This window comes from Paroedura picta, chromosome 2 (genome assembly GCF_049243985.1).
Source record: "Paroedura picta isolate Pp20150507F chromosome 2, Ppicta_v3.0, whole genome shotgun sequence".
Lineage (NCBI taxonomy): Eukaryota > Metazoa > Chordata > Lepidosauria > Squamata > Gekkonidae > Paroedura > Paroedura picta.
In genome coordinates this window covers 36,623,294-36,640,702 of record NC_135370.1, presented here as the reverse complement: position 1 = coordinate 36,640,702, position 17,409 = coordinate 36,623,294, and the positions used below count along the sequence as shown (strand labels likewise).

At 42.9% G+C, this 17,409-nt stretch overlaps 1 protein-coding gene across 5 annotated transcripts in view; it reads left to right on the top strand.

Moving 5' to 3' along the window:
• Positions 1–17,409, top strand: part of MYO3B (myosin IIIB) — a 327,845-nt gene that overhangs the window by 297,794 nt on the left and 12,642 nt on the right. For 3 of the 5 annotated variants that reach the window (XM_077319759.1, XM_077319758.1, XM_077319760.1), the window contains exon 34: positions 2,758–2,911. In XM_077319759.1, the coding sequence (XP_077175874.1) occupies positions 2,758–2,884 (127 nt within the window). In that variant the 3' untranslated portion in view covers positions 2,885–2,911. Of the gene's footprint in view, positions 1–2,757; positions 2,912–5,212; positions 5,259–17,409 lie in introns of all 5 variants that reach the window. The other 2 variants (XR_013228041.1, XR_013228040.1) reach the window with 1 other exon arrangement.

Here is a 17,409-nt window from a genome sequence, read left to right as displayed (position 1 = left end):
CAGTTTGGAAGAACCTCTTGTGGCGCAGAGTGGTAAGGCAGCAAACATGCAGTCTGAAAGATCTGCCCATGAGGCTGGGAGTTCGATCCCAGCAGCCGGCTCAAGGTTGACTCAGCCTTCCATCCTTCCGAGGTCGGTAAAATGAGGACCCAGCTTGCTGGGGGGTAAACGGTAATGACTGGGGAAGGGACTGGCAAACCACCCCGTATTGAGTCTGCCATGAAAACGCTGGAGGGCGTCACCCCAAGGGTCAGACATGACCCGGTGCTTGCACAGGGGATACCTTTACCAATTTGGAAGCGTGGAATAAGAATCAGTCTCACGCAGAGCTGGAAGAGATCATAAAAAGCCATCTAGTCCAGCCCCCCCCCCCCCCCATCTGCTCAGGGACTTAAAATTCACACAGAGGTTGACCCAGTCTCCTCCTAAAACCTTCCAACAAAGGAAACTCCACCATCCTCTAAGGCAGCATATGCCATCTGTGAACATCCCTCACCATCAGACAGTGCTGTCTAATATCTAAGCGGAACCTCGTTTCATTTGAACCCGTTGCTCCTGATCCTTCTCTCTAAAGCTTCAGTCAACAAGTTGGCCCCCTCTTCAATATGTCTGCCTTTTACCTAGAATACTTACTTGTTTTCCTATAAAGGCCCAGGCGTGGACTGTGCACACTGCCTATAAAGCAATGCTCAATTATCATCGACAAACACAGGTACAGCTTTCAAAAGCCATTCCCAATTGGTTTTACAACATCTTTGCAATTTTATGTAAGTTTATCCCATGAAAACTGGCCCGTATTAATAGAGCTCCAAACCTCCAGGGGTGGTGTGGAGATCTCTTGCTATTACAACTGGTCTCCTGGACCCGGGGGGTCTCCAGGCCCCAAATGGGGACTGGCAACCCCATGAATAATGATAAAGGAAACCAAAACTACAAAGTATCTGTGAAGGTCCATTTAGGACTTCCTTTAACGCTGTTGATGATTCTTTTATAGTTGTCTTCTAATAATATTTGTACAGATTTCATTTTTTTTCCTGTCTAAGAAACAGAAGCCTGGCTTGATTAGCATTCTGTCTCATCATGCCATCCAAGTGGCTGCCTTATGCAGCCGATTCACAGTTATTAATGTTGAACAACCAGCTAGCTATTAGCTCTAGTGGTTGCCATTTGTTCTGACATTACGTGGGCATGGGCATTAATAAATTCCTGGAAAGGTCTGCTGCGGATCAGCCATCCACATTGTAAGAGGCATTTTCTCATTTTGGGAGGTTTTTAAATGCATCAGGGAGATACTTGTACATGGGTGTGCAGCAGACCACTTTAAAAAAAGCAAATTTGAACTGCACCTAGTAAGGAGTCCTTGTTGTTGTTGTTGAACATATCTTAATCTGGAAAAGATTACAGTATATAAATGAATGTGGAAAGGGAAACAGTCTGACCAAGATAACTTCAGAAGGATTTGGCAGCTATAACTTGAATTTTGGAACAGAACTAAATCTGAGGTAAATGTTAAAAATGGAAATTCTATGAGGTATCTGAATTAATGAGCAATTAGGTTTATTAGATACGCAATATTCTGTGCAATGTATAACAATATGTGGAATAGATAATTATCCTGATTCTGCATTAGATTTACCTTTCAGAGGTTCCTTTTTCCTCTGTTTTTGCTCTTTTATGTTTTCTTCCCCACCCGCTTTTCATTTTTCTTTTTGATTATGCTTCTTTTTATTATTATTATGTACTTATTATCAAATTAAATATTCATTAATCACTTAAGAATTAATGTTATATATTAATAATTATTATTTGCTGTATGTTATTATTATACTGTTATATGTTGATATATATTTTCTGCACAACTTGCATATTTTGATAAAATTAAAAGATATTGCTTAGCACATTCACACCTTGCCTTTGTACCCTTACTGGTTTACAAAATTGATATTTTAAAAAAGGGTGAATGTTTCCTGAACAAAAATTAAATTAAATATAATAAATCTGTGATGGGGTCAGACTACTCTTTGTGATACAGTGTAAAATGGGGAAAACTGTTGTGAGTCCAGGTCCTGTTAGTGAGGATTCCTTGGCGGATGAGAGCTTAGCCCAGTCAGATGCTCAACAGGCAGAGAGTTCTGCCCAGCAGAAGGGAATGGAACTGCAGACAAACCAGGGCTTAGACGCCAAAGTTGTTGCAGAATCTCCTCATTTCTCTGCCCAGCTCCAGCAGCATCTCCCTCTCTTGTCAGCCCAGCTGACTCACACAAGCCAATTATCCAACACAGTCAAAAGACAGCTCAGTTCTAAAAGACACCACACCAGGTTAGCAGTACAGAGACCTGGAAGTACACAGGAAGCATTGCAGGGGAGAAGGGCTATTTGGCCTGCACCTCAAACTGAAAGTGGATCTCAGGTTTAGACACATCTTAATTTTTTTGGCATTTGATAAGTTTCACAGCTAGTTTTATGTCCAACACATGTATTTTTTTTTTAGTAAGCCCAGGCCTCTGGATCTCTGGCAAGACCTGGACATCCCATAAATCAGAGCCAACCCCTTGAATTCTGCCCTGTTATTGAAGGAAAAGTTGTGCACTACTCTCTCATGAAGCTGAATTCTTTACTTGGAGCATCCAAAGCGGTTATCAAGCATAAAACTATTTTGGCTTCACTGTCCAAAAGCACTTCTTGTACCCGTATAACATAAACTTTAAGACTTGAAAACGGCCATTCAGAGTGGCTTGTTTTTCATTTTCCCCTTAGGCAAATAAAAGTCCTTGATTGGGAGGACGAGTACTACAAATCGCTGTCAGCTGTTGATTCCATCTCAGAAGAAGACAACAAATTCCAAGCTCTTCCTTCCTCCAGAGGGGTGTCCTTTCAGAGCTGAGCTTTTAGCACTTAACTCTTAATGCTGGTAAGAATCCAAGCATATGTTTCTAGTTTCTGGTGGATGTGCATAATGTGTGCATATGTGAATAAATATATAAATTAATAATGGCATGTCTCCCACCACTCAGCAAGTATGAAGCCTTCCTCCTGCCTAAGGAACCTTCTTCTCCTCAAAAGAGCCACAAATTGAAGATAGTTCCCTTAGGCTGGGAGGTAGGATACATGTCAGTGGTGGGATACGTGCCAAACCAGTTTCAATGACATGCCCCCCCTTCAGTTTTGTGATCTCTACTTTAGAAATTAATTTTTTTCTTTCCAAATGTAAAACAAATATTTTGTAACGGGCAGGAAGTCTTCAAACGTTGCTCAGCTGCACCGTTTGACACCCTTGCCAAAATAGGGGTAAATTAAAAAAATACTCATGTCTGTTCAGGAAAGAGGGCAATCAAGTTAAATCTGTGTCTGTATTTTGCTAACTCTGCAGCAGAAGAGTGGCTTCTGCCTTAGACTTCCCAGGTCTCCTTGACCATTGGTGGAAGGTCTGCCGTAGGTTTGCCAACTCCAAGGTCAAGAAACTCATGGAGATTTGATGGTGGAGTCTGAGGAGGACAGGGACATGAGTGAGATAGGCTGTCATAAAGTCCATACTCCAAAGCAACCATATTCTCCAGGGAAACTGATCTCTGTAGTCTGGAGATGAGCGGTAATTCCAGGCAATCCCCAGGCATCTCAACAGGATACTATTCTAGCTGTTTTGGCAGCCTTTCTCAACTTTTTAACCAATGAGTAACCCCTGAAACATTCTTCAGGCTTCAAGAAACCCCAGAAGGGATGTGATTGTGCAGAATATGGTTGGGAAGCATAGCTGTATACATGCCCACCTGGGGCCCCTCCCCTTCCCATCCCCTCCAGGCCTATCATTGGCCATTTGCGGGGGCAACATGACCATATGTCATTATCACCCAATAAACATTTAACACATTTTTTAATATATATAAAAAATAATTAACTCCCACCCATTCAGGAAACCTTTCCAGGGCCGTCAAGAAACCCCAGGGTTTGACGAAACGCTGGTTGAGAAAGCCTGTGCTATGGCATAACATAGCTTCTAGTGTGTCTCCCATTAATAAGATACAGCCTAGTGGAATGTTAATGGAAGATTTTATAGGACTCTGAAAAGTTCAGTTTAGAATACTTGGGAGAATTGGCACAGTTGGGGGGGGGGAGTTGTATAATAACTCTTTAAAATGCTGAGCTGTGATTCTAACTTTATCTTTCAAAAAGAATATTTTGCAATGAATCATGTGACTCTCCTTCCCCCCGAGGAAAGAAAACATCAAAAGCCCACGTGTCAAAACAGTTAATAGCGTATTACTAAAATCACTTAACTTAGCATTTTATAACGTTCTCATGAGTGAAGTTGGAAATAAAAAGACCAAGGCTGGTATTTGATATAACTTCAAGAAACAGTTATATGCTCCTTCTTTCCCCCCCCCCAAAAAAAGGGGGGGAGGAGGGGGGTCTCATTTTTTTTAGTTAGATAAGTTTACCAAAATTGTGATGACCGAATCCTTCCATCTAAAATTTGTAATCTTCTGTGGTGCAATGTCATTTAGAGTAGCGATCCCCAACCTGTGGGCTGCGGACCACATGTAGTCCATCGACTAATTGGAGGTGGGCCGCGAAGGACACCGTCTCCCCCCCCCTCGGCCCTTTACAACACACTTCGGGTGTCATTGTCTCCCATCACTCCCAGATGGGACTATCTCGTTGCAGAGAAACAAGCTCAGGGTTCCCATTGATTTGTCATTGTCATGAGTTAAAATTTCCATGAAAATAAAATGTTCCTGTATCTTATTTTGAAGGGATGTTTAAACATTACCATAGTGACCAGAGAGCGTTAGGGCAGTGGTTGAGAGTAGAGGAGTAAACTACCCCCCCCCACCGGGCCTCAGTAAAATTGTCAAGTGTTGAGTGGTCCACGGTGATAAAAAGGTTGGGGACCACTGATTTAGAGTAGGGTTGCCAATCTCCAGGTGGCACCTGGGGATTTATGGCTATTACAGATTATCTACAAACAACCCCTGGAGAAAATGGCTGCTTTGGAGAGTGGATTATATGGCATTATATGACACTGAGGTCCCTCCCCTCTCTAAACTCCATCCTCCCCATGCTCCACCCCCAAAATCTCCAAGTAATTTCCAACCCGTAGCAGGCAGCCCTAATCTAGAGCCGCCCACGCTGAATACAGGCTACTTTATACAGTCTTGCAGGGTAGCCCACCAGAACTTTGACACATGCCCTGTTTTCTGATGCCTTCCTGTAGAACCATGGAGACAGTCAAGCCCTGGCCAGGCCACAAAACGTGACTGGTAAGCTGCAAGTGATGTACCGATTCTCAAATGCTATGGGCCTGATCGACTAGTTTCGCCTAGGGTCACTGGTTGCTTTAATTGTCCAGCTCTCAAAACTTTGCTTCTGATACTCTGCACTTTTGGCGGTGTTTTACTTGCTTCCCATGAAATGGCCTTATACTGAACCACACCCAAAGCAAATGAAACCAATAGGCAAAAAGTTGTATCTTCTTGACATTTATTAAGTGCAGTCCTAAATAATTTTGCAACCAGAACGGGGTCCCAGGTATTCAATCCTGCTTTCTATTACTTCTTCAGTGGTTGCAATTGTGCTCTTAATATAACATCACCAGTATTAATTCCTACAGGTACAGGATATCACACTGGCAATAGCTCTTCAGTAAAGGGGTCACTTCTTCAATTGAAATACTGGTAATGTTATATTAAGACTACAATTGCAACCACTGCAGAAGTAATAAAAAGAGGGATTGAATACCTAGGACCCCGTTCTGGTTGCAAAATTATTTAGGACTGCATTTAATAAATCTCAAGAAGATACAACTTTTTGCCTATTGGTTTCTTATACTGAAACAGACAAAAAAGAGAATCAAGTGGGAAGCCATGTTGGTCTGAAGTAGCACAATAAAATCAGAGTCCAGTGACACCTTTAAGACCAACAAAGATTTATTCAAGGCATGAGCTTTCGAGTGCAAGCACTCGTCCTCAGACAAAAAATAGAAAGTAACAGGAACGCACAGACAGAAGAAAAAACAGAGAAGGGACCCTAAGGCAGCCTTTCTCAACTTATTTACCATTGACTAACCCCTGAAACATTCTTCAGACTCAGGAAGCCCCAGAAGTGGTGGGATGGTGCTGAATATGGTTGGGAAGCATAAGTGTGCACATGCTCACCTGGGGCCCCTCCCCTTCTCACCCCTATCATAGGCCATTGTGGGGGGGAGGGCAGATCGACATGACCAAATATAGTCATATCACCTGGTAAATATTTATCAAATTTAAAAAATATATCAAAAATTAATTAACTCCCATCCATTCAGAAAGCCCTTCTAGGGCTTGTCAAGGAACCCCAGAGTTTCACGAAACTCTGGTTGAAAAAGCCTGTTCTAACCATAGAATTTTGCCTCAAAACCAGAGCATCAGTGGAGAAAACCTGCCCTAAGGTAATTTCTGTGCATAAAGGAAACCGGTGTTAATGAATGAGTCATTCAAATAAAATATACTTGAGATTTTGCTGAATGTTTCTAAAGAACTAACATGGGAAAACCAGTCTCATATACATATACGTACTTTTATTACACATATATGAGAAAATACATGAGGATGAGAAACATGAGTGTATACCATTATAACAAACCCACTAAAAGTATTGAATGAAATAAATTGTTGAAAAGGTTATCAGATTAATACCAAACTGTGAAAATATGAGTAGATCTCACTGGCATTAAAGCAATGCTCCGAAATAAAATGTGCTACTTTCTCACATATGCATTTTAGGCATGCTCTGAGCCAAACATAAATGTTCACATGTACATAAAAGCTGAATATGTAGAACCTTAATAAATCCACTTGTGAGGTGCGACTGGACTTCAGTCTGGCTGCAAGTTTTGAAGTGACACTTGCAGAATTTGTGACATGAGATCATGTCTTCTTGCGGGCAGCACTCTTCCCATTTGAAACGGCTCAAAGAGGAAAACTTAGACTTAATACATGCAGCAGAGACGTGTCAACTGGAGAAGGGGGTGGAAAGGAAAGGGCCCCAGGGCGTTGTGTTGTGCATGGCCTGTAGATGGTTTGGGTTCCATGCAGCATCCAAATATCATCATAGATGCATTTATTTGTAAGCAAGTTCTACTGAATTTCTGGGTATTGTACTTACGACTGCAGACTAAGTGGCATTTCACATGTAGGCCCTGTGGAGGGAAGGCGATTGTAACCCACTTTGGGACTCCTTCGGGTAGAGAAAAGCGGCATATAAGAACCAACTCTTCTTCTTCAGTAATATCAGGGGTCTCTCAGCCTCACCCACCTCACAGGGTGTCTGTTGTGGGGAGAGGAAAGGGAAGATGACTGTAAGCCACTTTGAGACTCCTTTGGATAGAGAAAAACGGCATATAAGAACCAACTCTTCTTCTTCTTCTGTGTATAGTTTATTGTTAGTAGGATCCTGTTATGTGATTTCTGTACCACTTAGTGAGTCACGTTTACACTTATTTTCTCTCCAAGATTTTTTTTATTTGAGATTTCTATTCAGATGAAAAAGGAGGGAAAGTGTGTGTGTGTGTGTGTGGATATACACATAAGAAAAACGGAGGGGAATAGAACAAAGAATAGACATCTCAACTTCATTACAATAATTTTTTGAATCTCTAGACAACCAGATCAAATTTATCAGTGTCTACCAAGCTTACTTTTTAAGATTATAATCTACATTTGCTTTCTTTAATCTCTAAAACCACGTAATCCAATCATTTTTTTCTCTCTCCCGCAAGGTCAATAAGAGGTTTCCAATTAGTCCTAAAGGAAGTTGTTGTCTTTGCTCTAATCAGTGATGTAAATTTAGCCATTTCTGCCAATTCTAACATCTTCAGCAGCCAGTCCTCTATTGCAGGCAGTTTTGGATGTGTATATAAAAGTCTTGCAGCTGTTATTATATATAGAAACTAAGTTCCATGGCTATTTTCTAGCTCTTTGTCTATCAAACCCAACAGAAGTGCTTCTAGCCTCATTTGTACATTAACCTTTAAGAACTTTTATATGAAAGCATGTAGTTGTATCCCAAAATTTCCATGCTCTACTACGTCCACCACATATGGCAAAATGTTCCTGTTAACTGTTCACCTTTCCAGCATTTATTTGATATATTTTTATACATTTTATTCAATTTATCTGGCTTCATTTACATACATACATCATTTTACAAAAAAAAAAAAAGAAATCTGTAAGGTTGGAACTTAGGACGAATATAATAATCCCCTTCTGCCATATTTTTCCCTGGTCAAGTTAACACATGCTGTGCTTCAGTTTTTTTCTGGTGGTCCTAGACATCTAAAATATTAATGCACTGGTTGTTGAATGTCCCATTTTGTTGAAGGACAATTTTGGGGTCCATTGGCACCTTTAAGATCAACAACATTTTATTCAAGATATGAGCTTTTGTGTAGATACTTATTGTATCTGAGGAAGCGTGCACACACAAAAAAGCTCATATCTTAAATAAAGCTTTGTTGGTCTTAACGGTGCCACCAATCTCTAAATTTGTTCTGCTGCTTCAAACCAACATGGCTACCCACTTGAATGTGTCCCATTTTGTTGATTGCACTGGCTTGTTATATAGAATCTGCCTTGAGTCCCTGTGAGAAAGATGGCCTAGAAATAACATAAATAAAAATAAAACCATGCTTTTCCCAAACTGAGTGAATAACGGGCAACAACATAGTAAATTAAGAGAACTCAGGGTCATAGAATCATAGAGTTGGAAGGGACCTCCAGGGTCATCTAGTCCAGGGGTAGTCAACCTGTGGTCCTCCAAATGTCCATGGACTACAATCCCCATGAGCCCCTGCCAGCATTATAGTCCATGGACATCTGGAGGACCACAGGTTGACTATCCCTGATCTAGTCAGTGTATTTAAACCTCTGTATGTAGCTGTGGAATTCCAGGTTAGGAATTATTAAGAACGAGCTGAGATAAGAGAATAGCCTTGTAAATAATCACTTTGGGAATGTATGGACAGTTCTGGATGCCCCCATCTCATAAGGGACATCATAGAACTGGAAAAAATATCATAAAAGAGAAATCCAAATGACCAAAGGAATGAAGAGAGGACAACGGGTTTGGTGTTTGGTGTTTTAGGGAAGGAAAACAACTAGAGAAGGACATGTTCAGTGTTGGTCTGAAGCAGCAGAACAAATTTAGAGTCCAGTGGCACTTTGAAGGCCAACAAAGTTTTATTCAAGGTATGAGCCTTCGTGCATGTGCCCACTTCCTCAGATACAACACAGAGAAGGACATGCTCTGCAAACCTGGAAAAAGTGGATAGAGGATTTCTCATCCCTCAGTCATTGTGCAAGAACTTGGGTCCTGCAGCGCAGCAGTCGCCTACAGGAAGACAAAAGACAGCCTTTGTTCACTTAATACCTCAGTCATTCGCTCCCTGAAGCAGATGTGAGAATCTTTAGCCCAATGACTTGAAAGAGGACTAGACAAATTCATGGGACAGCAGGGTTGTCAGCAATGGTTTGCCATGATAAGTGAATGAAGCTTGCACGCTCGGAGACATTGTACCTCTAAACACCAGTTGATGGGGAGCCCTATTGATGTCTGATGTCTTCATGCACTACTTGTGAGCTTTCTAATTGGCCGCTGTGAAAAACAGGATGCTGGACTAGAGGTAGAGGCCAGGGAAACCTGCATGGGAGGAGGGGGAACTTACTGGCAGCAGGAAAGGCCTACCCCCAACATCTCAGCATTGTTGCTGAAAATGTGACGATATCACTTCCAGTCCACTGGATGAACAGGAAAATTCACAGGCCAGCAGCAAAACCATATCAAACCCATCAAGTCTCTCCGCTTCCTAAAAAGTGCAGAGGCAGAATCCTCAGGGATGAATCCGGAGTTCAGTGGCACTAATGGAAACATTTCTGGTCACTCAGCGTATGACTGACAAAGGGAAAAAAATATTTATGAAGGACATGTCCCTTATGTGTAATGAATCAGAGTGAGGTCCTTATTTGGAAAAATATAACTCCAGTCCTGACCAGGGTGGAGTCTGCACGGAGCTTTTATTCCAATCCCAGGTCGATTCAGTCCCTACCATCGCCACTGAATGTGATTTCCATTTTGATTTTGTCCAATTTAAATTTTCCCTCTGCAACAAGCATGATTGATCCAGAGTGACCCTACCTTTATCCTGCAATATCTTTTCTCTGAAAGTTATGACGATGGCAAAAAAAAACCTACCACCACAACAAATCTGATTAAGATTGCATTGCAGTTTTTTTTAGTTGTTCCTAGCCTGTGTATATAGCCCAGTGCTTCTGAGATCTGTAGTGGATGGGGGGGGGGGGGCAGGGGCCTCTTCTTTGCCATGGTCAAATTGAAAATCCCCACCTGATAGCAGCTAGAGTGGAATAGATTTAATGGGAAAGGGAGGAGTTAGGCCCCTAAAATTATGCTATCAAGGAGAAGGGTGAATTTTGGCCCAGGAGGACTTGGTTTCTGCTACTGTGGGCTTTATTGAGGGGCCACTTGCAGCAGCTTCCCCTGATACAAGACGTCCTTCACATAGGCAGCCACTGTCACTCAGACGGCTGCAAGCTCCATTAAAAAGCGTGTTTCATTCGCCCACACTTTCATTCTATCCAGATGTAGCAAGGGTTATTGAGGCAGCTCGTAAACTCTCAACACTGAAATCTTATAGCCATAAGTGGCAACAGTTTCAAGCCTGGGCATTGAGCAAACATATGGATCCTGGATCCTGCCCCTGAGTGAGATCTACTAGCTTTGAAGGAAGAGGGCTTGGCTACATCTTCCATCAAAGTATACTTGGCTGCTATTTCAGCTAGCCACTGCTTGATTGAAGGGAAAACAGTTTTTACATCCACAGTAATTAGATAATTTATGAAAGGGTTAAATCATTTGCACCCTCCTCAAATTCAAACTCCCCCTCATTGGAGTTTGACTCCTGTTCTGTCCATGCGAATGCACAAACCATTTGAGCCAATGTGATCGGCAGATATGTGAATGGTTTCTCTCAAGGCTTTGTTTCTGGTTGCAGTGACTTCCGCCAGAAGGGTGGGAGAATTGGCAGCTCTGTCATGTGACCCACCTTTTACCCAGTTTTTTCCTAATAAAGTGATTCTCAGACCTTCAGTTGGTTTCCTCCCTAAAGTTGTGTCCAGGTTTCATTTGGGTCAAGTGATCACACTTCCCACGTTCTTTTCCACTCCCTCCTTGGATGCAGAAAAGACACTACACTTGTTAGATGTTAGTAAAGGTAAAGGTAAAGGTATCCCCTGTGCAAGCACTGAGTCATGTCTGACCCTTGGGGTGACGCCCTCCAGCGTTTTCATAGCAGACTCAATACAGGGTGGCCTTGCCAGTGCCTTCCCCAGTCATTACCGTTTACCCCCCAGCAAGCTGGGAACTCATTTGACCGACCTCAGAAGGATGGAAGGCTGAGTCAACCTTGAGCCGGCTGCTGGGATTGAACTCCCAGCCTCATGGGCAAAGCTTTCAGATGGCTACCTTACCACTCTGCGCCACAAGAGGCTCTTTTATGTTATGTTTTTAGATGTTAGATGTTTTATGTTTTTAGATGTTAGAAGGGCGCTTTTATTTAATTTAAACAAAGTAGCCGAGTTCCGAATAGATAGACTCTTTTCATATGCTTCAAGGGCCTGAATAAGGGGAAGCGAGCGTCATCTCAAACCCTGTCATGCTAGCTAGTCTCAGCAATATGCTTGTCTTATGCTGAGGCCCAGGTGGAGTGTCCTTTGCGGATTAATGCCCATTCTACTAGACCCCTGGCAGCACCTACGGCTTTCTCAGCAGGGCTCCCATTGGTTGATGTTTATAAGGCAGCGACTTGGTCCATGCCATCGACATTCGTCCAACATTAGTCCATGGCGGTCTCGGATAATAAGGAGGCTGCTGAGGGAAGAGCAGTATTTGTATAGTATTGTTTGCATAGTCATGCCCATGCCCTCTTCCATGGTGAGTGATCTTGCTAATCTCCCACGTAGGAATGCACAGATACCACGAAGATGAAAACAAGGTTACACTTACCTGTAACTGTTGTTCATCGAGTGGTTCTCTGTGCATTCACACATCCCTCCCTCCAGTCCCCGCTGCGGGCATGCCGTCTATCTATACATCTGCAGGATGGCAGCAAGGGAGGATAACTGAGGGAGGAGTGCTGGCCCCTCCCACATGAGGTGACATTGAGGCGGGAAAAGTCTCCTTATTCTCCAAGATGGGAGGGGGCCAGCACTCCTGGAAGTTGATTTTTCCTGAGTAAACTCATTACCTCCTCTCCATAGCAGGCTCTGCTTACTGCAGATCTCATGTGTGAATGCACAGAACACCACTCGATGAGCATTTATATACCACCCTCCCTGGAGGCTCAGGGCGGTTTACATAGAACATGGGAACAATACATGAAACAATCTAGATTAACAACCATACAATAATATTAATAATGATTTCTGTAACAGTATAACATATAACAATATAATAGTACAAACAATGCGACAGTGAAACAACGCAACAGGTCCAGAGCGCTCTGGTGGAATTCTGGGAGGGAGGGGGGAGCAGGGGCCCTTTAGTCGCTGTTGGTTATGCCTGGCCTCAACCCAATGCCTGGCGGAAAAGCTCCCTTTTTTTTTTTTTTGCAGGCCCTGCAATACTGCCCAAGCTCCGTCAGGACCGTGATCTCCTCCGGGAGCTCATTCCACCGGGTGGGGGCCACAACAGAGAATGCTCTGGCCCTGGTTGAGGCCAGGGGGACTTCTTTAGGGCCAGGGACCTTCACTGGCATATTTAGTCTCCTTTCTAAAAGGGGAACCTTCTTCGACTCCATCACGAAAGCACTTTTTAACACAGGAATGAATGGCCCCAATAAGTCTGAGTCGTTCGCAGTGCAGTTTTCTTAATGAGCACCCGTGAAGCAAACTATTCCTTCCCTCCTAGCAGCCGTGTCAGAAGTACCACTTTGGTGCCAGTGACGTTCCCTCTCCAGGACCTGTTACAGGAAAGGCGCCCCTTATTAAAGTCACATTAAGTGCTGCTTCTTATTGATCCGACGATCTCCTGCCTTAACGATTAGAACTTACTGATGTTTTAATAATAACCCGGCAAGCTTTATCTCGTTTTCACGGCTGGCTGTGTCCCGGTGATTCTGGGGGTGGGTGAGGGGGGGGGGGGTTACCTAACTAGTTTGCCAGTGGTCTTTAAAGGCTGGAAGGAAGGAAGAGTAAAGATGCAGCGGTGCTACACCGTTAACAAAGACAGCTGCGGTGGGGGGGGGGAGAGACAGATAAAAGAGAGCCTTGAGTGTGAACATCAAAGAATTGCTAATGACAAGAAATACCATTAGGGTTAGCACCCCCTTTTGTTTCAGGCTTCTCACACCTGCAGTGAATTGCAGGCTCTGCCTTTGTTGGTCTCTCTGAATCACCTCTATTAGCATTTATGGGGGACGGGGGAGGCTTGGCAAAATCACAGCTCTGTGCTCGATGGGTCCCTTTTCTTTTTATTTTTAAAGTCAGATATTAGTTCTCGGTGGGTTTCCTTTATGTTACAGTATCCGCGGCAAGAAAGGAAACTCCAAAGCCAGGAATTGCTTTCGTTGCAAATGAGCCTGGGCTAAAAGGCAGGGAGGGGGGTGGGGACCGAGCTTTTGTTCCTGAAAAGCAAAGTAATATCGGCAACTGTCGGAGAAGCTCTCGGGCATTAGGGAGAGCAAAACGAGAGCGTGAAATTCAGATTAAGCCCCCACAGGCTGTTAGAAGAAGCAGTAGGGAGGTTTTGGGTGGTGGGGGGGGACACAATGAGAGAAGTATGGGGGGGGGGACTTGGCATGGATGAAGGTGTAACCCTGTTTCCTTTGGCCCCAAAAAAGCACTTTAACAGATGGTGGGACCAGCTGTCTTTTTCAGCCATTTAATAAACTCTGTGGTTGGGATGGGAAGGGCTGGTTTTTTTTTTTTAAGGCTGGAGGTGAAATAAAGAATTCTGTCCCAGTTGTCTTTGCTAAAGCTGAGACCCCTTAAGAAATAAAAGTTTTTAAAAAGTCTGATTTGAGGCTATTGCCCTGGTAATTTGGGCTTTTATCTTCCCCAGATGCCTCTTTTTTTCCTCCCCCCCAACAACAAATGGACTCTAAAGTATGTCACTGTATGAAAACACTTATTACAGTTTTATCTCGATCTGTCGTTTCAATTTCAGCGTTTGCAAAGGAGGCACCTCATTAGAAAGCTTAAATGAACTGTGGAATGAGAAATTGGCTTGGGCTTCCCCAGGCCTAAGCATAGGACAAAATAATAGCCCAAATGACCTATTTTTATCAGTGAGACGGAACTTCTTTTAAGATTCAAGCTACCCGCCACGACAAATAGACCAGCTGATGAGCTTCGGTATCGCGGTGATCTAAAATGCAACGTTTCTGACCATGTGGTTATGTGACTGAGAATTTATGTGATTGAGAATTTCAGTCCGGGTCTCAGTGATTCCCGAGAGCCTTAAGTGGGGGAGTAGATGATTTTCTCCCTCCCAAATAACATGGCTTCTCTGTTGCTTTTTAATTCGGTAAGATTTCATTTTAAAACACATTTAAAGTATTTTAAACAATTCTCAATGCAAGCAATGAAATGGGAAGACTCAGTTATGTCAGAGATGTTTTACTTAAAAAGCATATCTAGTCATGGGGTCTTGAAGGGGAGCATGTCTACATGCTCCCTAGCTGAGTGGCTACCCCTTTCAATTGACAAGGACTCTTTTTTCTGCATATAGACCTATTAGAAGCCTGGATTCTAGTATCTGCCAGAAATTATGTTGCCGGTGACAACACTATATCATCAGCTTAGGCAAGGCTTTCTCAACCAGGGTTCTATGAACCTTTGGGGTTATATTATATTATATTATATTATATTATATTATATTATATTATATTATATTATATTATATTATATTATATTATATTATATTATATTATATTATATTATATTATATTATATTATATTATATTATATTATATTATATTATATTATATTATATTATATTATATTATATTATATTATATTATATTATATTAGTTAAACATTTATTGGGTGATACAACCATATATGGTCATATCAACCCACCCACCTCTCTCCAAGTGGCCAATGGTAGGCTTGGAGGGAGTGGGAAGGGGAGGACCCCTGGATGGGTGTGTACACCGCTATGTTTCCCAACCATATTCTGGACTATCACACCACTTCTTGCGTTTTTCAAAGCCCGAAGAATGTTTCAGGGATTTCTCAATCGTAAAAAAAGTTGAGAAAAGCTGCCCTAGGCCTTCCTCCAGCACTCTCCAGGCCCCCCACCTTGACCAGCAGAGAGCAGGAGGTGAGGTTGGCAGCCCTACTAGTAACCCTATCAAACAGCCTCCAAAGAAGAAGAGTTGGTTCTTCTGTCACTTTTGTCTTCCAGAAGGATTCTCAAAGCAGCTTGCAATCCTCTTTCCTCTCCCCACAACAGACACCTTGTGAGGTGGGTGAGGCTGAGAGAGCCCTGATATTACTGCTTGGTCAGAACAGCTTTATCAGTGCCGTGGCAAGCCCAAGGTCACCTAGCTGCATGTGGAGCAGTGGGGAATCAAACCCTGCTCGACAGATTAAAAGTTGTCGCTCCTACTCTCTACACCAAGCTGGCTCTCCTCACCAATGTTTGGCTCTCTGCTTAAGCTGAGAGCTGAGCCAGTGGGTGTTCCAGCATCCCTAGTGGTTAGTCAGTTATTTTGTTACGTGAAAACTAAAGCTACAGTCAGATTTGTGTGTGTGTGCATGATTCTTCTGGCATATGGTAACCTCTGCATCTGGGATAATTTTCAAAGAATAGTTTTGCTTGATCTATTTCTTCAACAGATGTGGCTAAGTGGTATTGAAATCCTGGAATAAAAAATAACCCAATCAGAAAAGGCCCAGTTGACCACAAACTTTTTTGCAGAGCCTCCTGCACCAGAATCAAACCCCAACAGAAACCTGTCCAATATGTCCCAAGTGGCATTACATTTGTATCTGTTTTGAATGTCAGTTTTCACAAATTTGGGGCATTCGCTGCAACACAGTGGTTGAACCTTTCTCACCCATGAGTGTATCAAAACAATGAATACGTTGAGGTGAATAATTCCAGGGTGGTAGCCTTGTGTGTTTGTTTGTGTGTTTGTGTAATGTTTATCAGGTTTTTATACAGCCCATCCCGGTGACCAGTGCACAACATGGCATACAAAACACTTAAAAGTCAGTCAAAACAGTTTAAAAATGCAATTAAAATAGAGGTAAACAGTTTCGAGTAAAAAGCCTAGCAGTGGCTATCTAAAATCTGGTTTCTCTTATCATATCTCAATCAGACCGCTAGAGGTCTCGATCTCCCATATCAGTGGTAGAGAGACAGTTTGATGTAGTGGTTAGGAGTGCAGACTTCTAATCTGGCAAGCCAGGTTCCATTCTGCACTCCCCCACATGCAGCCAGCTGGGTGACCTTGGGCTCACCACAGCACTGATAAAACTGTTCTGACCGGGCAGTGATATCAGGGCTCTCTCAGCCTCACCCACCTCACAGGGTGTCTGTTGTGGGGAGAGGAAAGGGAAGGCGACTGTAAGCCGCTTTGAGCCTCCTTCGGGTAGGGAAAAGCGGCATATAAGAACCAGCTCTTCTTCTTCTTCTTCTTCTTCTTCTTCTTCTTCTTCTTCTTCTTCTTCTTCTAGATGGTAGCATGTGAGTTGGGTGAGGCTGAATAAAAGCTAGATAATCATTTTCAGTGGCCCCAACCAAAGGCAGAAGAGCTCTGTCAGACTGTTGCAGCCCATAGAAATGATTCTTGTGGCACTATAGAGAAGAAAAACACTCAAGCACAATCTTTGTGGCGTAGGGCCAACTGGAGTCCATTTGAAGAACTGCTATCATAGAGCCCGGTTCCTCTTGATCATTAGCCACGTCTGACATTTTTATTTCTTCTTTTCCCAAGAAAAAACGGGTTAGGAAGTCTACATTGCAATAGGAATCAGAAGCTAGGAAAACGAGTCATACGTACTTGGGGAATACTTGGGGAATAGATTTTCTCTTTTCTTACACTTGCACCTGGCCTCGGAGCTGGAACAGTCTTCTTGGCCAGCAGCCAACACCGCATCTTGAAACAGGATGAGCCAACAGTGTGACAGACTGGAAAGCTGTGGGATGTCTTCACCCATCATCGTACAGGTGAACAAAAAAGAGAAGGGGGTTTCTACAGGATGGCATCTGTGTTTGCACAGTGCAACTTGTGATGTACTATCTATGTCTTTGTGGTGGGTCTAGGCCTCTCCTGATCCATCTGGAAGATAAGTGGGTGCTGCATACTTGGCAAAGGGCACAGCTCCATGCCTGGAAATGGGCAGCCTTTATTGCCAC